This window comes from Lichenostomus cassidix, chromosome 1Aa, assembly GCF_008360975.1.
Source record: "Lichenostomus cassidix isolate B80296 chromosome 1Aa, HeHo_3.0, whole genome shotgun sequence".
Taxonomy (NCBI): Eukaryota; Metazoa; Chordata; class Aves; order Passeriformes; family Meliphagidae; genus Lichenostomus; species Lichenostomus cassidix.
In genome coordinates this window covers 46,764,255-46,790,974 of record NC_139480.1, presented here as the reverse complement: position 1 = coordinate 46,790,974, position 26,720 = coordinate 46,764,255, and the positions used below count along the sequence as shown (strand labels likewise).

General features: G+C 39.9%; 1 protein-coding gene across 2 annotated transcripts in view; it reads left to right on the top strand.

Annotated features, from left to right (window-relative positions):
- The first annotated feature begins 2,122 nt into the window (after positions 1 to 2,122).
- The window catches only part of PLBD1 (phospholipase B domain containing 1), a 37,969-nt gene continuing 13,371 nt past the window's right edge, over positions 2,123 to 26,720 (top strand). Inside the window, exons 1-6 of one of the 2 annotated variants that reach the window (XM_085048026.1) lie at positions 2,123 to 2,282; positions 8,833 to 9,052; positions 15,272 to 15,355; positions 17,286 to 17,424; positions 23,852 to 24,016; positions 25,167 to 25,311. In XM_085048026.1, the coding sequence (XP_084904152.1) occupies positions 2,204 to 2,282; positions 8,833 to 9,052; positions 15,272 to 15,355; positions 17,286 to 17,424; positions 23,852 to 24,016; positions 25,167 to 25,311 (832 nt within the window). In that variant the 5' untranslated portion in view covers positions 2,123 to 2,203. The remainder of the gene's footprint in view (positions 2,283 to 8,832; positions 9,053 to 15,271; positions 15,356 to 17,285; positions 17,425 to 23,851; positions 24,017 to 25,166; positions 25,312 to 26,720) is intronic. The other variant, XM_085048024.1, reaches the window with a different exon arrangement.

Here is a 26,720-nt window from a genome sequence, read left to right as displayed (position 1 = left end):
ACAGAAATTAAGGAAATAAAATTATTTGGACTTCTTAACCTCAGACCTTTTCAATTCAGCTTTTGGATGCAGTTTTACAGTCAAGCAGGTTTTACTCAGATGACTCGCTTTTCAACTGACACCATGGCACTGATATTAATAAACAGCTTTAAAAAACAAGAAAAGCACAGGGGGCACATGTAAAAGAAAATCAGCATTCACATGAAGAAATAACATCTACTGAGTGAATAACATCTACTTTTGCAAGGGCCTTTTTTGAATTGTTCGCTTTCAAAGCAGAACTGCTTCCACCATTGTCAAATACTGGTCACTATTCAAACCATAAAATTTGTGCAAAATCATTCTTTTATAGTTTTGAATAGCATTTCTGTTCAACTAAACAACATAAAAAGAATGAAAAAAGAGCAATCCAGTTGCCTCTTTGTTAAGATAAGTTAGCTTTGTAAGAATACACACACACACACACACACACACACACACCCACCCCCCAAAAGAAGAATGTAGTTGTAAATAGACAGATCTGAAGTGCAAAGATTACTGGGAAAATTAAATAATGAGGTGCTGCAGGGCTTATACTCTCACCTAATAAATGTTAATTCCTACACTCAGGAACATGATACAGACAAATAGCAGAAAATGTGTAACCAACAGCCACAGCTTTCACATGATATATCACCAGTCTGAAACTCGAACTGGCATTAATCCCATCCCATTTTCTGTCTGTGTCCTAATGGAAACATTCATTGGGATGAGGATAGAAAAAAAAAAAACCAAAGCCTGATGTTCTAAAACTGATGTGTATTAAGAATATCAGTACAACGAAAGTATAAAGTATGCTATTTTGTGCCTCATGGTGCCAATCAACAAGCTTTGTTTCCATGTCTGCATTCTTGGGTGTGACTGCTGTGCTGCTGGGCACCGCTGGGCTATTCTAGTTGCTGTATTTGAAACACTCAGTAAGTGTAGCTGTAATGCAGTGACAAGGGCTGGACTCATCAAGCCGATCACTACAATTACCCCAAGCAGAGCTGTTCATATCTTTGAAATGATACAAGTGATGTAACTCTTCTTTTTAAAGAGAAGTTTTATGGGTTCCATCCTTGACACCTCTGAGATACAAATTATTTTAGAGCAAATGAGCAAATGTCTGCTGACATTGATTGAGAAGATTCATTTTAATAGTGCTTAGTTTTCAGCGGCCCTTTCCAGCCTTCTTTGGATAAATTTCGTATCATTTTGTGAAGATAAATAGCCTTAGCAATGAGTTGATGGACCCATCTTCTGGTAGATTTGTTTTCTACGTGGTTCTGTCCCTGCACGTGACATACTTACATATCACAATAAATTCAACTTTAACTACTCTTTTAAGAAATCCTATTTTCTGGTTTGAATGTCTGGTTTTTTATTTATTTCTATGTGAAAAGTAGCCCAGAACAAAGCAGTGATAGGTGTGGAAGGATCCCTGCAGCCTGGAGATAAGTGCTCTCACCCCGGGCTTGGGGCCAAGGCTTGCTACTTGGCCCGAACTGGTTGGCATGTGACCTTGTTACATGAGGCTATTACAGGCACCGGTATCAAATTCAAACTGTCTTAAACAATTACTGAAACGCAAAGTCCAAATAATGGTCCTTTTCGGATAATGGTAGAATATCCAGCTCGGAGAGACAAAAAGGTAGTGCCTCAAAACGGTCTGAATCGTGGGTGCAAGGGAAAACCCCCACGGAAAGCTGTCTCTATCTACCGTCCCTCATTTTTTCTGCTGTTCGCGACTGGGCTGAAAGCTGCCCTTCTTGTGAAGCAAAACGCATAGTTTGACAAGGCATCGCCCAATTCCTGATGCTTTTCGGAGGCTTTTACTGATAAACCTTCACCCCCTTTAGGGTTATCACCCTCGGGAAGTCCAGGGGTCCCACAGGCACCAGCCCCGGGACTCCCCTCACTGCCTTGCCAGGAGTGATCCCCAACACCTCAGCCAAGCCTCGGGGTCTCCAAACAGGTATCGGGGCGGGAAAGATGCCGCCGTTCCCGGGGCACATCCCTGCGGCCGGTGCGGGGAACAACCGTCCCGCCGGCAGGGCCACCTCCCGCACGGGGCACCGCGGCCGGGGCGGGCGCCGGAGGAGGCGGGGGCAGCGGCGAGACCTGCCCCGAGCAAGGCAACTTCTTAAAGTCCCGCCGCCTCCCGGCGCTCGGAGGAGGCGGCATGGCCCGGTCGGGCGGCGGCGTGTGCCGCTGCTGCTGGGCGCTCGTGCTGCTGTGGGCGGCGGCGGGCGGCCGCGCAGGTGAGGCGAGCGGGGGCGCGGGGGGCGGCCGGCCGGCCCGGAGCTCTCTCGACGGGGTGGGAGGGAGGCGCCGGGGCTGCCCCGCCAGTGTCCCCGGCCCCGGGGTTGCCAGGCGGTGGGGTGGGGTAGCCCGACCCAGGCTCTGCGGTTCTCCCGGGGGCAGCCGCGCCTCCACGCCGTGCTGCCGGGGCGCTGGGTGCGAGGCCGCCGGGCCCCCTCTCCCCTCAGGCCGGGCTGCGGCTCTCCCCTCAGGGCTACCCCGGAGCTCCTCACGCCCGGCGGCCGGGCGGGCTTGGCCGTGCTGCCTGTGGGTGTTCGGTGCCGGCGCTTTCACAACATCCTCCGGGCTCCCAGGAGGGGCGCGGGGAGCCAAACTGAGGATCCAACAGGTGGGAAGTTGCCATGAGCTCCCAGCCGTGCTGGTTTCCCGTGAAATATGCAGGGAATCATTCAGGATGAAGACTTCGTTGTGGTGCTGTGGCCTACAGCATGCTGCAACTTGTGAGTAATAGAGTTTTAGTGCAACCTTGTGGGTGTAGGTCACGGTCTGCTTCAGAACTCATACGGAATTCCAGAATGGTTAGAGTTGGAAGGAACCTTGAGGATCATTCTGTTCCAACCACGCTGCCTTGGGCAGGGACACAGTATCTCCGTCTTATGCTGCATTCAATAATTTCTGAAGGCTCTAAGGGCTGCATTCGGTGCTTGTCTTATAGGAATTCCCCAGTTAATGTATTATTTGCCACAAACCAAGGAGAAATTCACCTAACAGTAGTTTCAATGTGTGCAAAATGTGAGCATATCATTTTGTGGACAGTCGTACCTCATCTTACAGACATACTTTTAAAACTTTACCTGGATTGGCAAAAACTTCAGTTAGGAGAACTGAAGGAAGGGTCAGCTGTGAATTATGCAGGGAAGATGAAAGGAGGTTTAGGGTATGAAGTAGTTTCAGCTAATACCCAACTGATTTCTAACATAGTTGAATTACCAGTAGAGAACTACAGTGGAGCAAATAGAATTGCCTTTAAGCTATTTAATAGACTAAATGGCTTTCAACATTGTGAATTGTCTAGATTCCTTTTTTTAATTTGGTTCATTGTTCTTTAGCATTTTGGATGCCTTGAAGGTTCTTCATTATACACTTTGGAAACTATTTCTGCAGAACGTTTTCTAATATGATTTAAATTGAAGTTCTCTGAGATTAGTGAAGCAACTTGTTGGATGGTTATTTTTGTGTCCTCTCTGGGTGACCTATACTAGGTACCTATAACTGTTTTGACAAATCTGCGGCATTTGCTAAACTTTATTAGTAAGTATACTTGTGAACATGAAAACCATAAAAGACTGAAACTCTTACTTGATAGTTCACATTTGGATATTGCTTTGCTCTGATGTAAGCACAAATTGGGGGATTAGGCTTCAAATAATGAGAGGCCTGTTGGAAGCAAATTGAAAAATTACTTAGACCTGAACTGCATGAGGAAATAGGATGAGTAATTAAGGCCAGTAGAATAGAAAATGCAGATGGCTTATATTCAAGCAGATCCAGAAAGCGTTTAATAATTTATTAGAAAATTACTGGGCTTTTTGTTAGTTTCTTGTGTGGTTTAAGTTAATCTCTAAAGGAGCCCTGAAATACTTAACATTTGTTTTGTAATGGATTCCAGTCATAACTGTATATTGAAATCTCACTTGTTCTTTAGAGTTATACACCCTTTTTAAAAGGTGTTAGTGTAAAGTTAAAAGGTGTTAGTGTAAAATTAAATGTCAAAAAACATAAACACATGGATAAGCGGGACCAGAGGACTGCCACAAAGATGATCAGAGGAGTGGAGCACCTCTCCTACAAGGACAGGCTGAGAGAGTTGGGGTTGTTCAGCCTGGAAAAGAGAAGGCTCTGGAGAGACCTCACTGCAGCCTTCCTGTACCTGGAGGGGGATTATAACAAGGAGGGAGGTGGACTTTTTACAAGGGCATGTAGGGGCAATACTGTCAAATGGAGAGAGGGCAGGCTGAGATTAGATACAGGAAGAAATTCTTTGCTGTGAGGGTGGTGTCACTGGCACTGGTTGTCCAAGTAAGTTGCAGATGTCCCATCCCTGGAAATGTTCAAGGCCAGGCTGGATGAGGCCTTGAGCAATCTGCTCTAGGGAAAGGTGACCCTGCCCATGGTAGGGAGGTTGGAACTAGATGATCTTTAAGGTCACTTCCAATGCTTAACATTCTATGGGTCTATAAAATTTTTAATGGAAAAACAGGTCAAGCTCAATCAAATTAAAAAATTGAACAGAAATATCCTTATTATTGTTAATCTGAAATATTTAAATGCTGTACTGTGATAATATAATCTTTACTACTGAACATTAGTTGTAAGGAAGGGTATACTGAAAACAAATGTACAATTTTGTTCTAGATTTATTTGTGTTTTGGAGTGATGCAAAAGTAGTTTTCAGTGACACAGGAGAGTGATATCTTCCCTATTTACTGGAAAGTTTATAGGTGGAGTCTGTGAAGAACCCCTCTACAGAAAAATAGCTTCACATTTGGAAAGTTACAGATAAAAATATAGATTAAATTAGTAGTTAAGGAAACCAGTAGTTTTCATATTAGTGGGAAATGCTCACAATTGTTAATTTAGCTTGTTACCTGTGAACTAACCAGTGTTCCATTGCTTGTGGGTTAGTTCATTTCTCAGACTGAGGAAAAATATGAATATTATTTCTCGCTCCCAGACCTTGTAGTTTTTCCTTTACAAGGAAAAGAGTTCTACTCATTTCTCTAATTATAAAGTCCAATAGCCTAACTTGATACATGCATGCTTTAAAAACAACTTATGACTGGGAAAACATAAGGAAAAATCAGCTGTTGCATATTGCCAAACGAATTTTACTGGCATTCTTAAGGCATGTCAGGTGTTATTTTTGTAGGTATAATTTCTTTAATAAATATTAGTAATAGTGTGCCTGTTGAAGGTCTTGGGCAATCTCTGTACTGTTTTGCTTTCATTCATCTTCTCTGCCAATTCTGTTCTTTTATTGCAAATTACTGCCATTCTTTCATGTCCTCATCAGCATCTGCTTTCCTCTTGTTTCACCTTGTGTCAGTCCTCTATCTTAGTGTTTCCTTTAATTGCTTGTTTCATATTCTAATGGACATATATGTATTTCTACTCTCCTGCTGTCACCAAACAAAAGACAAGTCTCCAGTTTTAACATAACCTTGGAAACACCTGTACTGAGCCCAAAAGGCAGAGAACAGATTTGACATTTCAGCTTAAAAGCCAAAGGGACTACTGCCACCTCCTATTCATGGCTGAAATATCTTCCCTTTCCTATTATTTAGGGAATAATTTTCACAAAAAGCAGATATTTCTCACTTGCTGTAGAAATTCCAGCACTGTCCTAACTATAGTTGCTGTTTCTGGATATATCTTTGGCAGAAGGGCTGATGTATCTTTAAAAACAGGCAGTTTGAAGGATGGTTCCTCCCAAAGGATGGTTCCTTCCTTCTACTGACTGCAGAAAGAAGGAGGAATTCTTTTTTCCAGGCTTATTCTGTCATTGCACTTCTGCTCATCATTCTCTCACCGCACTGGTGGTTGTGGTGGAACTCTGCATTGCTGATGCTCTGCAATTCTCCTGGCTGGCTGATGGCATGGAGGTGATTCCACTGCCCTACCCTATCCCCTGGGACTGTGACTCGTTCATCACATTAGATAGGGTGTACTTTGGTGTCTCATTTAGGTTATTCTGAGCAATGCTGTTATGGAATAGTTACAGATTATCACAGTCTTTTCTGTTCCTCAGAGTCCTAATAGGCTGAACACTCAGAAGTCTTAATTTTGATGATGAAAGGATGATTTGTAGGTTCATGGAGACGTTGCAATTGTTTCATATGCAAGAATTGACCAATATGACTGCTGGGATAAGAGATGCCAGGGCCCCTGCCTCACCCTCCAAAAATGAATGGAAAAATGCCAGTATTACTCAATGGGAGGTTCCTGGTTTTTTCCAAACTCAAATGGGATTGTTTGAAGATGTGTGGGTGCTTCTTGTGTATCCAGATTCTGTCTGTTATTTCAGTGCTGGATGGCTTTCTTGGCAAAGGCAGTCCTGCTTGTTTAGATAAACACAGAATAAAATTGTAACAGATGGTAGGTGGTAGGAAATGCATTGATTACATTGTAGTGTACACAAGTTTATAAGCTTGTAGTTTTAATTCCAACTGCAAGGTGAAATGAGATAATGAGTCAATGAAAAGAAAAAGCCATAATGGGAAATAATGTATTCCAGCATTGTTGTTAAACTACATCTGTAACAGCTACCTTGATGCTATTCCTTTAAAGGTCTCACAAGGTTTATTGCAAATGATCCTGTAATTTAATGTTTCCCCTTCCCTCCCATCCTCTTTGAGTCCTGGTTCTCTCCAGTTTAAATTTGTCATGTAGTGAAGCTGGCACAGGGCAAACTCCAAGGATAATTGAAAAGTTTGTTCTGACTTTTGAAAATAGCTCTGCATGTTCATGCTCTGGTAGAGCATAAAACAAAGAAACCCAGCCTGCCGTGTAAGAGTACCTGTGTCAGATAGCTCTGTCTGGCTTTGGCATCCACATTCTTTTACAGCAGAAAGCAACAGCTATTTTGCTTTAGGCAGACACAGTTTCTCTGACATACCTATTTAGTTTGCAGGCACTAATAGCAATACCCAGCTGCCCTGGTTCATCCTGACTTCCAACCATCTCTCCAAAGCCTCCTGAAGAGATGGAAAGATGGTCATATTTTGCCTTACTTTGTTCTTGCTCTTTTCACCTATTTCTCATCATCTTCATTTACTGTGCAAGTAGCCTGTCTTTCCTCTGCCCTGCAATGGCTTTCTTGGTTGGAATCAGCCTTCCCATTTACTGCTGGACAAGGCAAGTTGTGTTCTGCTCTGACCCCTTGACTCACTCCTTCCCAGAACCTCCTTTTCCCTGACTTTTTTGGTATGTAAGCTTTAGTTTTGTAAGGTGGCCATTGACTTTGATCAGTGATGAAGCCTGTGCTTCTGTGTACAGATTTTTCAGTCTGAGTAATTCCCATGTCTGCCTTTAACCTAAAGCAGAAATTACTGAATCCATTGCTAGAAGGTCATTAAAGAGACAACAGAAAACTAGACTCATAGCTGCTTGAAGAGTTACTGAAAGTCTGTTGTGTCTCAGTCCTTAAAATAGCCTCAGTACCTGGCAGATAAAAAACATGTTTTTAAACACTGTGTTCCAAGTCCCTGAAATGACTTCATCTCTAAATAGACTCATGTAACAACTTCTTTTCATAGAACGTTGAAAAAGCAAAGTTTTTTCACTACTAAAATTCTGATTCTGCCAATGCATTTTCTGTTCCCATGAGAAGTGTCTCCAGTACATCATGAAAACTGACCTAGTGCACAGTGGTACAAAGCCTAGCTGGAGGCTTGTAACAAGTGGTTGATGCTGGTCAGCATCTTCCCTAATGACCTCAGTGATGGAGCAGAGTGTACCCTCAGCAAGTTTGCTGATGATATGCCAGAGGGATGTGCAGTTATTCAGAAGGACTGTTTAAAACTTTTCAAATAATTCCAGGAACTCTAGCATATGATTTTTTTTTAACTCTTCTCACTTACAATACTGTAGTAGTGATTTGATCAGTCATGAATAAAGAGCTGATTTAATCACAGCCCATCTTAGGAATGATTCAATTAGAATCATAGGGCGTGGGACGTTTTTATTTTGATGTTTGTTTGTTTGGTTGTTTTTTTTATTTTCAGAAAGCAGTTTACCTTGCTCTTTGCTCTTCAGCTTTGCAGGATTGAAACACAAGTAATTAAGAATGTTTCTTAAAACAGCAGTCCAAATGGAACTCTGAACAATCTAGTGGGACTCTGAGCAGTCTAGTACCCTTCCTTCCTGTTCATTTCGTGCCTGGGATCAATTCTATTTCAGATGGATGATAGACATTCTGTATATTGTGTATATATATGTATATATAATTTTGTCTTTAAGTTTGTGATCCACTGAGTCTTAGTGCTTCTGTTATGCTACCTCCAGAATTAGTTACTCAAAAAGTCCATTTAGAAAACTTCTGCAACTTTTTGAATCTTTAGGTGCAAAACAAAGTCAGCAGTAGCTTATAGTCCTTTGCAGTTGCTAAGGCATGCTGTCTTCTAAAGTTGCTTGCTTTCAATAAGATTTGTATAGATTGTCTTCTGGGCCAAGTAAGGAAACATTTTTCAGAGTTTTATGTCAGCACTCAGCTATGTGGGAGCTGTACACTGAAAGAGTTGTAGATAACTTACAGAAGAATAACGTGAGACTGTGTAGCTGTGAGCTTTTGTAAAACTGCAGTTGGTTCTCATGCCCTTTTTCAGTACATTAACCTTAGTGTTGATCTCCATAGTAGAAATAAGCCTGAGGGAAAGCTGTAAAGTTAACTTTTTTAGATTGCCAAAACACTGTCTTGACATTTCAGAATTGCATAAGAACCACCTTCTCATGTTTGTTTGTTTCCCTTGTCCCCTTTCTTCTCCGCCACAGAACTCCGCTATGCAACTGTGTACTGGAATAGAGCTGAAAAAATACTCCAGGTCAAGAATACGCTGGACAGGAGTGGAGATGCTTATGGCTTCTACAACAACAGTCTACAGACTACAGGCTGGGGTGTCCTAGAGATCAGAGCAGGCTATGGCACCCAGACCTTGAGCAATGAAGATATTATGTATGTTGCTGGCTTCTTGGAAGGCTATCTCACAGCTCCGTAAGTATCTCAGGAGCAACTCAATTTATGACACTTCCAGGGGATTTCTGTAGTAGTGAGATTTTCTGTTTGCTTTCATTGACCTAAATTCCCATCCATTTAAACTAACATTTAATCTAAACTAAACACATTTTGCAGTTGTGTGCTGTTCTTTTAATTAGTAGCAGGTACAAAGTATAGGTTCTTCATTACGGGATCAGGATGTGTCCTCCCCTTCTCATCCTGCAGGCTTTCCCAACACCTTGGTGAGATAGATGAGTACTGTATCTGTATTACTGATTAAGTAATGTAATCACAACGTAGTGTATGTGTAAGGAAGTGCATAAGGAGTAGCAGAAAGTATATTTATTTCTCCAGCCTGTAGTTAGGTGACTGATCAGGCAGTTGAGAGCAGATGAGGCAGGGAGACCTAGCAAGGTCTGCAGGGCTTCCTAAAGGACCTTTTTCAGCAAATACTATCAAGAAACTGCTGGGGAGCTGAAACTTCTCAGGGTGGGGAATTGTCTTGGCCAACTTAAGAAAAAATAAAATATATACTATAGGCCTGAAGGCAGAGACTGGTGTATGTCTAGAAGGGTCAGTGTTCTCCTGAATACCCTGAGGAACTGAGTCTCTCCCACAGTGCACATCTATGAAAAGTGGCAGAATTTTGTGCTTGTTACAAATCCAGTGCAGAGGTTTTTTTTCCAAAAATAAAATAAGAAAATCTGTAACCCCAAACAGCCAACCAAAAAAAATAAACAAACTTTGTTATTACTGAAATAAAGACACATAGGCTGTGTTGAACAGGCCAGTGAGGGAAGGTTATCTGCTAAACATTTGTGAGATATGGCTGCTGGACAAGATGACATTCATTTAATTAGTAAGAGATTTTAAGATCAGTTAGTATTGGTGGATAGTTCTCTGATCATATGATAATGTGAGTCTCTAGAAGGCTTTGCTGGTGAGGCAGCTAGGTCTCTGGAAGTGTACAAAGAAAATTCAGTAAGTTAATATTTGTCAGTAACAAAACACTTCTGAGAGCGTGAAGGAGTCCTAAAGTTCATAGTGCACAACCTGTACTCCAGACAGGAAAGGAAATTAAATACACAAGAGATCTGAATGCACATTGTTGGATTATTTGGTGTGAGAGGCTACTGTCTTGACTCTTTGGTCAGTTTATGTAAATTATCCCTGAATCTGGGGAATGCTAGCATTACATTTAGAATATTAAACTTGGGTATTTTTCAACAGGTTTTGGGGGTTTTTTTGGATTTTTTTGGTTTGGTATTTTTTTGTTTGTTTGTTTGTTTTTACTAAGGCTTTAACTAGGTGTATTAATCAACAGGTGGTTAAGCTTAAGTTTCGTCATACTACAGGTAGCCCAGTCCGTGCTAAGCCCAATTAGATGGCAATTAGTGTTCTAGTAGCAGCAACTCACACCCTGTTCCTCTTCTGTCTCCACAGTAGATTTATGTGTCTTCCTGGGTTTTAAACAAACTTAAGTATATGTCTGTTCTTTTAAATGTGGTTTGAATGTGAAACAGTGTCTGCAGAGATTTATTTCCTGTCTTATTCTAGGCTAAGTTTTAGAGGAGGGAGATTTCTTTTCCCCCATGTGCGTTAAGTGAAGTACTCTGCCCAAGGCTTTTGCCTTCTCCAGGTCATGTGCTTCCTGAGGTTCCCAGCCCTGGCTTATTTTACTGTAGGGCTAACAGCTCCAGGACTGAGTGGCCCTTTGTAATGAAGTGGATATAGCAGAACTAATAATGAACAGAAGTGAAGCTGAGGGTTTGTATTAATGTGGAAAAGCAGGGCTTGAGACTTAGGCTTTTAAGCAAAGTGGGACATTCAGCTGTTTTAAAGGAGAATAAGTGCAAGAGTGGGTTAAGATGCAAAACCAGAAGTAGCTAAAGCCTTTCTTTTCTGGGGAAACTTTTTGAGGAAATCCTCTGACAAGTGCAAAACCTGAAAAGGCGTACCATCAATAAAATGAATATCAAATATCGTACATACTGTCGAATTTTTTTTTTTTTTTTTTGCTATTTCTTTGCCCCATTGTCCACCTGTAACTGGGGATTACAAATGCAAGTTTTTTTCTGTCAGGTTGTGTAAAGCTATGGATCAAGAAGGCTTCTCCAGAAGCTAAGAATACCTTTGAAAATGCTTCAGGTGAAGAGCAGAGATGAAATAGCGATCTATGGTCTTGGCCCTTGAGAAGACAGAGAACCTATTACTTCAGGTTTTAGCTGCATGACCTTGGTGGTCTTTTATTTGGTAAACTGCAACTAATGAATCCTTTTATACACTGTTTGCAATTCCCTAAATTGCAGGAGAAGTGAGGACTCACTAAGTCTGTGGATGTTAAGATTGCACTCAGAGCTCCACTTCTTCTTCATCTTGCCTAGAAATTTAGAGAATTCTAATTAATTCTAACTAACATGCATGTTCTGTCTATAGGACAGTTAAACAAGTGTTCTGAAGTAAAACTGGTAAACAGCCTTTCTCGGTCTGTAACTCAATTCCCATCAGGCTGCCTGGCCCATTCAGCCTGTTTTCAGGGAAACTCTCTAGCACCATCATAGCCTTCCTTAGAGAAGGTGTCTCTAAACACTCTCATTCTACTTTTGCACACATTCATGCCCCCAGTTGACCTTCCTTTTTGAGTTCTTGGTAAGAACAAGGGAGAATGTAGGTATGTGTTTAGCTTTGGGGAAGGCTTTACTTGCATTGCCAGCCATGTAGCTGCTGCAGTGAAGACTCTTGTGTGATTTACCTGTACAAGAACCTCAGGTGGTTCAGGCACAGCCTTGCAATGTGAAAACATTGGGTGTGCTTGGTAATTGAAGAGCCTTTTGGTACACGGCTACCTGCAGTCTGAACAACTCCAGTGTCTCCAGCTGTCTTGCATCCATATGTGGTAAAGACTCCATGAAGTTAGACCCAGGGTGGCTCTGTGCAGAAATCCTAGAAGTCCTACTAGGAAAAGCTCTGATGTGATGCATTAATAGGAAGGAAATGCTGGTGCCTGATCCCATGTTGAAGTACAGCTTCCTGCAGAAGCTGTTGGATCAGCAGGAGTTCCAAATGCAGTTTGGAGACCTTCAGGAATTCTCAGCTAGCTCAGATCTCATATTACTCTTAGGGCATGAAGGAGAGTTTCCAGACACAGCTAGGCCATTAACATGTAAGCAAAAGGGTGACAAAGTATCTCTCTTAAAAGTATATGCCTTGCCTATAGTAGGAACTTAAACAGACTGTAAACCAACCAGATTAAAAAAAAAAATCAAAATACAAAACCTGCTAGGACTGTTCTATCTTGGATTACTGGGGAAAAATTAATCTCACCTCTGACTGTATAGGTCAGTGGTAGAAAAAATAATAGTTCAGCCAGTGAGACAAGTTTTCCAGTGATGGTAGAAATGTAAGTCTTCTCTAGAGCATGCTTCATCTTTCTAGTGTTGATGTGTGTTTCAGAGTGTGAGAGTATCTGTATGTTTTTAACATGCTTAGTTAAATGTTGGATAAATTCAGTCATAGTGCCTGCAGTGTCTTGAGATCCAGATACATGTTTTTATCCCAAATCTCTCACCTTTCTATAAGGTCCAATCATATCATCCAGCCAAGGTACTTGCTCTGGCTTTCTTAGGTATGAATTTCCTTTCCCCGTGTCTAACAGAGAAGCATTAATGAGGCCTGACTTTACTTAGTGGCCTAGAGCATATCTAAATCTGTGACATTATCTTAAATCAGTTCCAACTGGGGCATGCCAGGTGCCTAAGAGCAGTATTTAAGTTTGAAGCAACATTAATTTTACTCTTTCCTCATATAGCCTCAGCTGACCTGAGTCCTGTCATCTTCTTTGCTAATTTAAAGAAGCAGGACTCTGCTTTTCTGGTTTCAGGCTTGGAATTCTTGTCCCAGATTTGCAATTGCCTTGTGTTTAGACTTAGATGTAGTTGCACCTTACTATAGTGATCCAATTTAATTCAGAGAATAATGCCCTTACAAAAAAAAAAAAAAAGCTAAAAAGAGCAACTGGGGGAAAAATTCTTGATAACTTTGGTCATTAAAAAAAAAATCAATCCAGGAATTGTCTGTCTTCTGTTAGCAAATGAAAGAGTGAAAGCCATTAAAGAAGCTGTTTTCAGTCATATGATTCTGAACTAAGTGTCTACAACAGTCATGACAGCTTAAAGGTACTAGTGCTGTAAAATCTTCTTTGTGTTGCATAACCTTTTTGTTCAAAATAGAGAGTAGAGCTGATGGTTGTGTCTGGAAGCCTGATAATTTGTCCTGGCCTAGGCAGTGGCTAGGCTAGTCTCCTAACTGGATTTTATTTTCCTCATCTGGCTCTAATCTCTAAATTATCATCTGCCAGATGGACCAGCTCATGCTCCTCTTTAGTGACATGAGAGCTCTGATTTCTAGTATGAAGTATGTTATGCTCTAGTTCCCTTCCTAAAATTATTTGGGATCTTTATTTGCCAAATTCTCTGCAAATATGCAGGGGTGGAGAATATTGATCTGTTTTTCCAACTTTCTTGTCCTCTTGGAGAAGTAGGTTATGATTATATCACGTAGTCTCGTGATACATGGGAGACAGGAAACTGTAGAACTCAAATTGATGCTGGAGCTGCAGTTTTATGGAAAATGTGATGGTGCAAAGCTGCTGAATGCTCCCCTCTCTTGCTCCAGCACCTTCCTCCACAGATCCAGTCCCCCCAATTTGTGTCTGCCCTGGCACTGATCAGGCTCTTTCATGGATCAGTTAATCTATGACCATTATAGGGCTCTGTTGCTCATCTGTCTACATAACAACCTAATTCAAACCACAAATAAAACTAAGTCACATTTTTGCTGGGTTTTGCTGGTTTTGCTTGGATGTGTGAGACAATTAGATTTGATTGTCAGAATGGTACCAGAGCTGAGATAAGAAGCAGCAGGATTATGGTATCAAATTCATGCAATAGTCTGGGAATGGGGCAAGGGACAGAAAGAGGGGAGAAGGTTAGTGGATGATTCTCTAATCATCAGCAATTTGTTGAATAGTCTCTGTCTCTATTCTCTAATTATGCCCTGAGGGAAACTGGGAAGAGCTGCTGTCTGCATCCCTCCCAGAGAAAGCTGCCCTCATAAGTTTTACTACAGGAATTCTGCCCTGCTGGCATGTGCTTTTCTTGAGGCTTCTATCTGTTTCTCAGTGCTGTTTTCTTTCTCTCAGCACGTGGTGGGAGATAAATGTACTGATGACTGATGTAATTCTACCTCTATCAACTCCAGACCTCAGCAAAAAAGTGCTCTGCTGATGTCTCTTTTTAAAATTTTTTTTTTTTTTAAACCGGTGACTAAAAAAAATGTTGGTTAAGTTTGACTCACATTATGAAATGTTGAAATTTTGGTTTGGCTTGGATCAGACAATTACATTTTGCTTAAAATGGAAGGGTAACTTTAATTCTGCGCTCCTGAGTATTTTTTGACAGTTGATTTCATCCTGAAGGACTTCACTTCAAGAAAACAAACCAAAAAACCCTTACCAACCAAGCAACAAAACCCTTTCAGCTTTTGTTTCTAATAGTTAATGTGGATGAAACAGCTAACTGAATTCAACAACAGAAAAAAACACAAGAATCTTGGTTTCCACAAAGTTGAATCTATTTAGGGCTACCATGAGTAGGAGTTTCTGTGTTAACATGTAGGATCATCTTATACACACTTAAAAATGGAGATACTTAGCTTAAACAGAAAGGAATATGGTTAATGGCAAGTAAAACCTGCTTGATACCATGCTGAAATTCTCTCTCTGAATAGTGAAATTATCTGTATCAGCCAATTATATTACCTTCGCCTCTGTGATTTTTTGATTCCTAATAGAATAGCTCTCCTGAAAACTATTTTTGTTGTGCTTAAATTAATGTGCTAATGTTTTTAAGATGCCTCTGGCCTGCAAATATTCCCTGAATGTGCAGTTTTGCTATGAAGTAGTTCAGTCTCATTCTTGCTTATCTTCTTTCCATTGTGCAGGAGTTTGAGCAGGCATTGGCAAAGTCGTTCATTTTAAGTAAAATTTTAACAATCCTTTTGTGTTACTTTTGCTATTTGTCATGCACTGGAGAATTTTCTGTGAGTAGGAAAAGCTTACTTTGTGTACTGGGTTGCTTGTCTGTCAAGGGGTATTGATTAACTGGTTGGTAAATAGAAGATGCAAAAGAATAACTCCTGTTACTCTTGTTCTTTCAGGCAAATGTATGACCATGCTGCAAATATGTATCCACAGCTAATTAAGACTCCCACCATTCGGAGTGGAGTTCAGAATTTTATGGCGTATGTATTTATTTGCTAAAATAAGTTAGTCAAGACTTGGGGTTGGAGTATGACAAAATTTTCAAGCTTTTTTTATTCTCTTCCTTGTGGGCTGAGGAAAATGCATGCTTCCTTTCCCTCTGATTGTCATTATTATTAAAATAAATTTTCTAAATATACATGAAGTGTTTATACATTTCCCTAATTCTGATTATTTCAAAGAAATGTTTAAAATCATTGCTACCAAAGGGTGTGGATAATGTCAATGAATTCTGAAGGTCATTCTAGTAAAATTCCCTTTTTTGAAAAGCTGATATTTTCAGTGTTACACTGAGCAGTGATCTCTTTATCCTTCCGTTAATCTTTTAATTAATCCACCTTAATCTTTTTAGCATTGTGTATCCTTCCGTTCTTCTGCTAGGTTAGTAGTTTATTCTACCACTAATGTAAATTCTGTTTTAATCAGAAAAGCCCTGATTCACTTTTCTCTGTAGTTGTAAAATTCAAAAGTAATTCTGCTGGAATAATGCAGCTACACTGGTGGGGAAACTACAAGTAGGAGAAGAACCAGGCCAGGTACTGAGAAACTCAGCTGGGATTACCAATTATTTTACTTTCCTTACATTTGTGGGTTTTTTCCATTACAAATATTTCTGTGAAACAGTCACTTATGGGGACTGGTTTTTTTCATCTTTGCCTTGTTTTGTCCTTTCCACAAGGGGTTATATACTTAAATAATTCTGTTATTGGTGTGCATATATAAAGTTGATTGGTTTTAGCTTATCCAAAAAAATAAACAAAAAATCTTAGTGCTCCCTTGCTATCATTTTTCAACATTGCTGTGCTCCTCCTTTTGAGAAAAATGGAATAGCTACCATATCAATATGTATGTGTTTTTCTCTAGAATGACACAGCATAGCAGCTCTATTCCCTAAGATGCATTGTTGGATGGAAGGGGGCAATACTAGGTGGCCTTGTCTTACTTTTCTATTGCCTGTATCCACAACTCCTGCCTCACTGCTTTACTTTATAGCAGTTTTGCAATATGGGCTATGGTGTTGTCTTGTAAGTCCTTGCCCTAAATGCTCTGACCATATCCCTGTTTCCTTGGACATACTTCTTCCATCTCGTTGCTTCTAGAAAGCTAACTCTGGTTGGTTTTATCACTCATATACTGCTGGAAGAGTATGCTTCCTTTACAGGTTTGTCCTGTCTATTTTGCTACTTTACGTAGTGCTGGATGGATAGACACATGAGGGTGGAAAAGGCCAGTATCTGGTCCTCATTTCCTGTGGTTCTTTTGTGGCCCTTTGTGCACAGCAGAAGAGAGAACTCTGAGAGATCCTTACAGTGCTGGCAGCTCTTGCCCTAGGATCTGTTCAGCTTGTGTTGCCTCATGCTCTAAACCTGTGGTTATTTGGCTCTTGACTGCATCTGGCACAGGGTGCATTTGTTTGGCCTCCCACCTGATACTCAGAGGAACACAGCAGTGGCTCTCAGGAAGTGTTTGAGTGCCACCAGCAGAAAGCCTTCATTGCACTTGAACCTGGGGGAGAGAAGGAGGCTCTTCAAATGTCAGTCTATTTTTATTCTTTAACAGACATTTAAAAGGGAATGGTTTGTCTGACCTCTCAAATGCTTGTTTCCCTTTACTGACTATATGGGGATGCTAGATTTGCTACAGCGAAGTCCCCTGCAAATATGGAGTCCAGCTCTTCCTTTGACACCAAAATCTGGTAGAGGCACATAATTGTAGGGTATTTTTGCATAAGTCTGAATGTTTACACCTGGAGGATATAATGTTGTATCTGCAGGATTTCCCAAGCATGTTTTGCCTCAGATCTCTAATAAGATTGGTTCATCTGGGTCATAATATATTCCTTCCTTCCCTGCATTATCAATTATACTCTAAAAATCCTGAGAAAACCCGAACTTGTTTGTTGTTCTGCAGGAAGCAAGATCAATGGACAAGACAACAAATCAGAAATAATAAGGATGATCCATTTTGGAGGCATGCTGGCTATATTATTGCACAGTTGGATGGTCTGTACATGGGAGCCCTCGAATGGGCTAAACTACATAAAAAATCAGTAAGACTACTGCACCTCTTTTTCAGTAGCTGGGGCTGGGATGGTGGTGGACAAACATGGGAGAAGGGGATCCTCTTTTTTAAACTAAAAACAAAAGTAGGATACTTAGTGGCAAGTACTCATTCTGCACTCCATTCTGCACAATCTTTACTGGTTGTTCAGTGTAGGTTATGTGTCTGAGCACTTGGGTGATGTAACCAGATTCTTCACAAGGCACTTGGAACCCTGGGCACTTGTGTGCTGACTAGGTTGGGGTGGCTCTTGTGTGCATGTGAATGTTGGAAGGACAGACACTTCTAAAGCACTTATTGCTGTCACTTTATAATTGTTATTAAGCAAATGACCCTTTAGGTATAAAGAGTACCTGCAACAGAATGAATCAGAGTACCTGAAACAGCATGTAGGGAGTGCATTAAAGCTTTCATTCTTATTTCCAAGCATTAGATTTCAAACCCTAAAAGCCTTTCTATTTTATAGTATGTTTTACTTCACTAAATGACTTCTCCTTTTTTGTCTTTTAAGTCTCAAAAGTACATGGTTACAAAAGAGATGGTCTGTGTTGTGGCAGGTCAGATGGGATAGGTTTTGGGGTTTTGTTTTGTGGTGGATTTTTTTTTTGTTTTTTTCATCATTTGTTTTTCTTGAATTTCAATTAGAATTGTATTCTAGATCATCAGCTTGTATGTAATAGCAGAACTCCTTTAACTCCAGTAGAGATATGGCAATTATAATGCTGACCTAAAGTCTAATGTCTAATTGGTTTTCCAGTGTGAGAGGAAGGACTTGAATAATTGTAGTTGACCTTTTCCCCTGGGTTAACCATACCAAGAATTTTGAGAAGCTGGGAGTCCTGAATTGTAAACAATTGCATTTTAGTAAAATGTACATCTTTCTTGCATACAATTCACTCTGGGGCTTCCATGAATGGGGAGCCAGCTCAAACTGGAAAAAAAAAAGGTATTTGTAATAATAATCCATCCAGAGGGACCTGAGTTTGTAGGGGAGAACACTAGAAACATTGACTTTCTAGGAAAATAATACAGTAATTTCCTTTCATAATGCCTGGATTTATTTAACTATGTGTTTGATACTAAAAAGCACTGACCTCTGAAATGTCTGAATAATTTTTATCCTCTTTTTAGAGATCTCACCAGCATGTCTATATAAAAATGGTGCATTTAGTGAAATTCAGGTGTGTGGTTCAGGCTGAAATATTTGTGTCTTCTATTCTTGAATTAAATGCAGAGAGGTTTTGGTTTTTGGTTTTTTTTTTTTCTTTTCCCAAATGTGCTTGGAGCAGTTGGTGGGATTTATTTTGACTCTTTTCTGTGTCAGTCACAATTTTAGCTTTGGACATTATCACCTATGTTGAGATGCATATAGTTTTATTCAAAGCAAAAATGTTCACTGTGTATCTGTTTTTTATTTGAAAAGGTGCTGCTGTTTCCTCCCTTTGCCACAGCCAGTAAATTAGCATCAATCATTCTCTGAGTACGTTTTAGACAGCTGCTCTTGCAGCTAGGTCCTTGGTTTTCCTTGGCATCAAAATGATACCTCCTGACAGTTCTGTAAAAGTACAGGTAGTTCATTTTGTTGGTTACCATGCTACTTTTCAAGTATTTTTGTGAGATTAGGCTACAACAGTGCTGTGAATGTACATATTTACTGCTGTTAGGAGCTCTTTCAGGAAACAGAGCTTGAAGACTGTTGCTCCAAGCTTACATGGTTAATAAAAACAGGTGCAGATGCAGAATTCCTGGCTAGTATTCTAGCTTTGACACATGAATTTATCTGAGAATCAACCCAGCTTCTGTAAACTGTTGGCACTTAAAAGCCCCAACTAAACTCAAAAACCAACCAAACAAGCAAAAAGACCACCAGTATCTTCCTTATTCCTTGTGGTTAAAGAAATCTGCCATCCAAAGATATGCAAATAAATTCACCTAGTAGGTTATTTTTTTCTTATTTTTAAGTACTGTACTTTGGTTCAATTAACCCAACTGGTTTGATACTTTTTTTGACAACTCCAGTAACAAGTATTTACTTTTCTGTTACTCAATTCCTACCTTAAAAAAAAATCCAAGAAATTTCTTAGTGAAAGTCTCTGTAACAAATTCTGCATGTTTTTAAAAGCAAATCTCATTCCTATTCCATGTTTTCCTTAGTGCTTTGAAAGTCTCTTCTTACCTCTTTCTTTTGGTAGATACTATTTCGTTTCCTTAAAAAAAAGAATCCCTTCCCTGTGTTTATTGTCTTCAGGTTATCATCATCAGGAAGAAGTTTATCTTTTGATCTCTGGTAGTTCAGATTCATGGTGGTAATGAACATCAGAAATATTAAAAATACCTCGTGTGTGAATTGTGGTGTTTTCTTTATCCACACCCAAACAAAACAATAGAAACCCTCAAAAATTCAAAGAAAACCAAGCCAAAACTGGACGTGACAGTCTGTATTTTGTTGCCTGGTGTTCTGATGTTCTACTTGCTGTTGGGAAAGCTATTTGTACTTCTAAATTCAACTAATTATTCTGTATATGTAGAGGGCAATTGTTCCCACTGTCTTAAGCTTAAAATAAGAATAATTGCTGGAGAAGAAAGGCTGGGAAGCTTTTCCCCTTAACTCCCAAAATATCAGAGACATGCAAAAGAGAAGGGGAGGAGGAGATGGGTTTTGAAGTTATGTTCCCCTGCATCATCAATGATCTTACATGGGCAAAGTGCCCTCCTGAACACTGAGAAGTCGTTTGGTTGACAAGAATAGGCTAAAACAGATAAAGGGGATGAAGAAAAGGAGCTGTGTTTCCAAAGTCTGTGGATTGCTGAGCCCTGGGCAAAGTTGTATAGTACTGTTTCCTTCTCAGGAGAATGGAAACAAGCTGTTTCATAGCTAATCTGCTTTGAATTTTATGCATTTCATATTTCAAATTTACTCAACAGCACTACACATAACCTTTTTGAACTTTCAAGTGGTTGGAGTTTTACATTTGGTGGATTAGTTGATGTGCACTTTGAGGAAGACATGTGACAGGTCTGACTTTGCATTGTCTGGTAGTATGCATGGTAGTTTGAAACCAGATCCAGATACTGCTTACATGAGTGCTGTATTATATGCACACAAGTCAGTCTGAAATGTTCTGGTTTTGTCCTCTCCCCTAAACTTCACATCTACTTCACTTGAATATTGTAGGACCATTGTATCTAACACAAGTAACTGAGCCTTACTGCAGGAAGAAAATTTCGACTTTGAATAGTTTGATAGTAGCACTAGTATATCTTTTTTTATTCTTTATGAAGCAAATGCTTTGTAGTGTACTGTTCTAAACTTTAGGTTTTTATTGCATGAAGTCTGTGTTCCTGAGGACTATTTTAGGTAGGTGCTTCCATTAAGACCTGCATGAGGACAATGTACATTGTAAATGTCTGTATTTTGAATTTGATATTTACAGGTATCATTAAGAGTGATGTCAAAATTTGAATACATCTTCAAGTGTGACATTATTCCATCTGGTTTAGCAACATTTTATATCCAGTAAACAAACCCAACCCTTTTGTCAAGACAATTTCTGAGGGAGGGGCACTCAAACAACATAAAGCCTTTTCATCTGCCTAATGCTCTACCAACGCTGTGATTAATCTTGGGCTTGTCTACACAGGGATATTACTCTTGAATAAGGAGGTGTCAGAGTTTTAAATACTAGAATGACTCCAGGATAGCTCTCTATTTGTAGTTCCTTATTTTGTACAGAGAATGCTCAGGCTTGGAGAAGTTACTGGAAAACAATTGTTATAGAATAACTTGTCCATTTTAATGTCCCATGTAAACAAGCCTTTAAGGCTGGTTCTCTCCTTCCTGCTGCCCTTTGTAAGTTTATTTCTCCCTACCTCTGATGTAACTCAAACTTAAATTGATTTTTTTGTTTTGCTGTTCAGGACAGTACCCTGGAGGAGCCACACATTCTAGCAAAAGGACTTTTGTTGTGGCTTTACCACCTCTCTGCTTGTCAGTTAGCTCATCCATTCACTCTTCTTCAGGATGTAAACCATGTATACAAGGAGTTTTCCTGACATTGCTGTGTGAGATGGGAGTAGGTGATAACAAAAAATTGTAATATGCCCCATATTATGCACTTGTTATGATGCAAAGTTTTTTTGGTCTAATTCTTGCTGGTGGATGCTGATTAACTCCTCATGGAGAAGATTTCTCTATATATCCTAGAAGTCAGCTGTAGTTTTTCCAAAACTGGGCTCTCAGCCCTGTTGTTGCAGATGCCCCAGCCCACTCCTGAAACTCCCAAATTTGGCCTGCAGTACAGATTCCTGTGTCTTCTGTTTGAATGCATTGTTTTACTGAGACTCCAGAGAAGCAGTGTGGTTATGTGATGTCACATCAGACAGTCTTACACACAAAACCAGGTTTATTCAAGGAGAGTAATGAATTTTGGGAATAAAGTAGAACAAAATTTGCTTGGCCCTCTAAAGGGAAATGAAAACCTAGGGGATGCTTAAAAAATGAACCCTAGGGGATGCTTAACAACCTAGTCCCCCTTTTGCATCTCTGATATTTTGGCTGGCTTTGGCAGTCAGCAACCTAATCCCACCCAATGCCTTAGCAATTTGCATAACCCGTGCTTTGAGTGCGTCTTTCCTCCTGCACTCTGGACACCTTTCTGTGCCTATTGTTCAGAAAGCATCATTCCTTGGCCCTTTTGTTCTAATTTAAATGGACTTCCTAAAAGCTACAGATGTTTTGACTTGGAGTGACTGAAAGAAAGTACAGAAATGTGAAACTTTTTTAAAACACACAGGCAATTCTGACTGATGCTGTAGGAGTATCAGTGTAGCTGCTTGTAGGTATTACAGTGAAGGCAGGTTTTATGAAGAATAGTGAGTGGTAGCAAATGGATGTCAAGTACAATTAAAATGTCTTGGGGCTGGTTGAGCAAGCTCATATGCAAGCCAGTTTGCTCCCTTCCTGGTGGTACTCTACAGTAATGTCTGAGTGAATCAGACAATGGGAAACAGCTTTTTTTTTTTCTTGTGTGGTGGGTTTTCAGTGCAGCTGGATGGGGGAAAATGGTGTTAAAACAGTGCCAAGTCTCTCTATATCCATTCCAATGAAATAGAAGTTGTGACTGGTTAGTAAATGCTTCATACCTCTAAGCTGCTTAAAACTATTCAAAGACACTTCTCTTGATGTTGGATCTTTGGATCCTTACAGCAAAAACATGATGAACTAAAGCAATGAAATAGACATGAAAGTTTATTTAGGATGTCTTCCTCAAATAATAGCTGCTATGGGGGCCTTCTGCCATGAGGGGTTTTAGTTGTCAGAATGGCTCATTTCTCTTGCTAGTCTCTGTAAGCACTGGGGGAAGGTTTAATTCCTTCCCATGGGATACATGGACTGGAGTTTACATTATTTCTGGTTTTCCTGTTGGTTATTCTCTCTGCCAGAACAGCAGATGAATAACACGGCATTCAGCCTTCTGAATAAAAAGTAAATTAATTTGATGCTGTTTAATTTTTCCTTGTCCCACTTTATTGGGGTTTGTAGAGAGGTCACCTATTTGATTTAATAACAGTGATTTATATTGCAAGCCATGTGTTTCTTTGCTATATGATTATGTGGCATTCTAAAATTACTATTCACAGCCCTACAGCAATGTGTGTTCTGACTTCTTTTCCTCAAGCCTTGCCTTAACTAAAGGCACAGTGAAAGCAAGAACAGGAAAGATTTAGAAAACAGTATTTGAAGGTTGAGGTTAAACCACTATTAAGCTCTTATTTTTGCAGAGGCAAAGTAAGAAGAGGTTCTAAAGAGCATGTTGCACAACCAGCTGTGTGTAGTTAACCCTCTTAACCCTGGCTAGCTCCAACCATAGGGAGTTATCAAAAGCACATAGCAGAGTTCCTTTTGTCTGACTTGCCTTTTTCAGCTAGTTTGATTTATATTGTTAATGTTGTTTCCCTCATTTGTTTCTTCCTCCTCAGTCCTGAGGATATCTTAAATTGCAGATTTATAAGCATTCAAGGGCTCCCAAGAGTGTTAGTGTAAGACTTTTCAAAGACATCTAGATAAACAAAAAATCTTACTCTTACCTCAGTGTACCACTAACAGCAGACTGATTGGTATTCTGCTTGCAAACACACACTAAGGTTTTATAAGTTACAGTTATGTCTTCTTTTTTTCCTCAGAAATTGTAGCACTGGTAATGCCACTACAAGGGCCAGACCCCGAAGGTTTCCCCAGTGCCTGGTGCCCTACTGAGTTTGAGCATCTGTAGTAGTAGCATCTTGTCAGTAGGCATTTCATAGACCATACAAGAGCTTCCTTTGGGAGCAAAAGAAAAATTCTAACCACTGAGGCTGTCTTGATGCTTTTCTGTCTCAAAGTGGTTTTTTTGTGATCTCTCTTCTTCTTTCCTCAGCCACTGAGCAACTTTGATGTCCAGTTTCTGAATGCAGTTGGAGATTTGTTGGACCTTATTCCTGCATTATTTGATTATTCTGCACGGGGTGGACAATGCAATGGGGAGCCAGGAGGCCATGGGAGATACCAGTGGGATATGGGACACTGCTCTGCACTGATCAAGGTGAGCACCAGAACTTCATCTCCAGTGACTGTGTTGATTTGCAGTGTCACGAGTCATCATTTTTGGAGTCTTCCCTGTGTTATGCTGTGTGTGCATAAAGCAAGGGACTTTTGTCAATGATCAAGACAAATTTATGGAGTAGTCATTTGTGCCTCCATAGGATTTTGTGTCCAGTTTTTCTCACTTGGGTTTGAGGGGAGGGAAAAGACCAAAGCCACAGACATGTATGATGGAAAGCTACTAGAATGAGTAGGGAATGAGGAACTACCGTGGAGAGGAGACTGGAAGAGAGTAACTCATTTCATCTAGCGAAGTGAAGTCTGAAAAGGAATATTGTGAATGATTACAAATACCGTGGGCAAATAGGCAGGGAGAAAAGGAAAAGGATGACTCAAACTAAAGGACAGTGCTAACATAAAAACAAATGGGTGCAAGTGGCTGATGTTTTCTGTTGGTAGTGAATGGCTTTCCAATGGGAGTGATGACAGAAAAAACCCCACGTTTTTAAGATAAGTGACTGATGCATCATGGTGGCAATTAAATTTTCCAGTTAAAATTATTAATTAATCATTATCTGGAGACTACATGTATCACAGAGCAACAGTATTCACCTTAATTTGAGAAACATTAATTGAAGCATTTGCCTACAGCAAGAGGTTTCTGAGCTAATAATAAATTGTAGAGCCAGGGAAATATTTTTAAGAGATGTATTATCAATATGTGTATAACCTTTTCGAACTGAATTTACTTGCATTTACTTCTGTACTTCACTTCAGAGTGAACCAGTGGAATTCTCACAGAAACAGCATGCTTTAAATTAATGTTGGATAGATTTGCAAAGATCTGATCTGAATATGTGAATACAAATATTCAAAATGAAACTGGGGGAGAAAACATGCTGTGTGATGCAGGTATTCCCAATAACCCCCAAGGTGTTTTGTTTTGAAAACAGCACATGGGGAAGAATTGTTTCCAGAGGTTTCAGAAATTCATGTAGTACACAGTTAAAAACACAAGAACCTGCTCTTTCTTTAACAATGCAACTAATCAAACTACTTAAAACAAGTAGTTATCCCAGTTTCTATCAAGTAGAAAAATTTAGAATATCATGGGGTCTGAAATTATTAATCTTTCTGCTTTTGTTTTCCAGGTTCTACCTGGATATGAGAATATATATTTTGCCCATTCTAGCTGGTTTACTTATGCAGCCACACTGAGAATATATAAGCATTGGAATTTCAATATAGTTGATCCATACACCAGTACCGGCCGTGTCTCATTCAGCAGTTACCCAGGTAAAGTCAAGAAAATCAAAATAATGTAGATACTCAGTTTGGCAGGGGCCACATTACTGTTTTGTAGTTGCCTTGTCTGTGAAATGGATGGTAACTCAACAAGCACTGGCTGCAATCTACCATAAAACTTTTAGCTTCCAAGAGGACAAGATGCCACGTTCAATTTTCTGTCTTGAAAATTGTTGTCGTTGTCTTTTGTTGTTGTTTAATCACATTCACTGCTCTGAATAGTAGTGGTTAAATATTTTACCTCTGGCACAAACATGCTGCTTTGAATTCTTCTTGTGTAGTCTGCAGTCATCTCAAGTGTTGAACTCCTCACCTTGCCTACAGCATTCACATGTTTGGAAATAACAATATTGAGCACTTCTGTTGACCACTGTGACATGACTCATGCTGTAATGGGATTATTCCTGAATATCAAACACTCCCGGTTTGAAAGTGTATCAGCTGCTTTGATGTTGGGTTCAGAAGCCTTCAGATGTTTTGTTGGTTTGTTCCCCCCTGCCATCTTCTTCCACCTTCTCTATAAGCTGTTGCAGAGGGGAATATTTTTTTTTAATGCTTGTTTGGTTAGTAATGTAGCCAGCCAAAATATTTAGAGTCTCTTTTGGGAAGATTAGGCCAAATGTCAGAAATCCACCAGCAAGTAATATTTAAGTGGCAAAATATGTGTACTTGCTACAGAACAGCACCAAGAAATGGGAATGTGAAAAACAAAGCAAATCTATTACTCCTTCTTAGAGCTGACATTGCATAAGTTTTTAAGGGTGAAATTTCAAGCTCAAAAATATCATCCAAACACTCAAGAATCTTCATAAAACGTTTTAGTGAAGTATGTACCATATGAGACTATCTCATTCTCGTGAAATTTCATTGGTTGATGATTTCAAAATGTGCTTTGTTGAGTTATGGTTCCTTACTACCAGGGCAAGGGTCCTTCATGGCAGGGACTCGTGAGACTGTGACTGAGAAAATGTTTTGAAAAGCAGTTGCATTAATTTCACATTGAAAAAAGCCTTTTTCTGTGGGGTTCTAACCCTCCTCAGTGATCTCTCCTCAGGAATGCAACTTTTTCTGACAACTGAGATTTTTAATTTGAAGAAGGGATAGAGGTAGTCTGAATGTCTGTTAAGTGTACAAGAGCTTTTCAAGAGCTTGGGTTTCCTGCAATTGCCTTGGGGGGATTTTGCTCTCTTGTTGCAAGGAATTTTGCCAAGTCTGTATAATTTAGTAGAAAGCAAAGGTTTCTGAGCACTGTTCATCACATGAATGTTCATAAGGTTATTCTGGCTCTCATATCTCTCAGCAGAAGTACTGATGATAGCACTACACTTCACAGGAATGTGGCTCTGTTTAGCAATATTGTGGCTCTGTTGTGTGCTGCATTGTGCTGCAGATTCAAAACT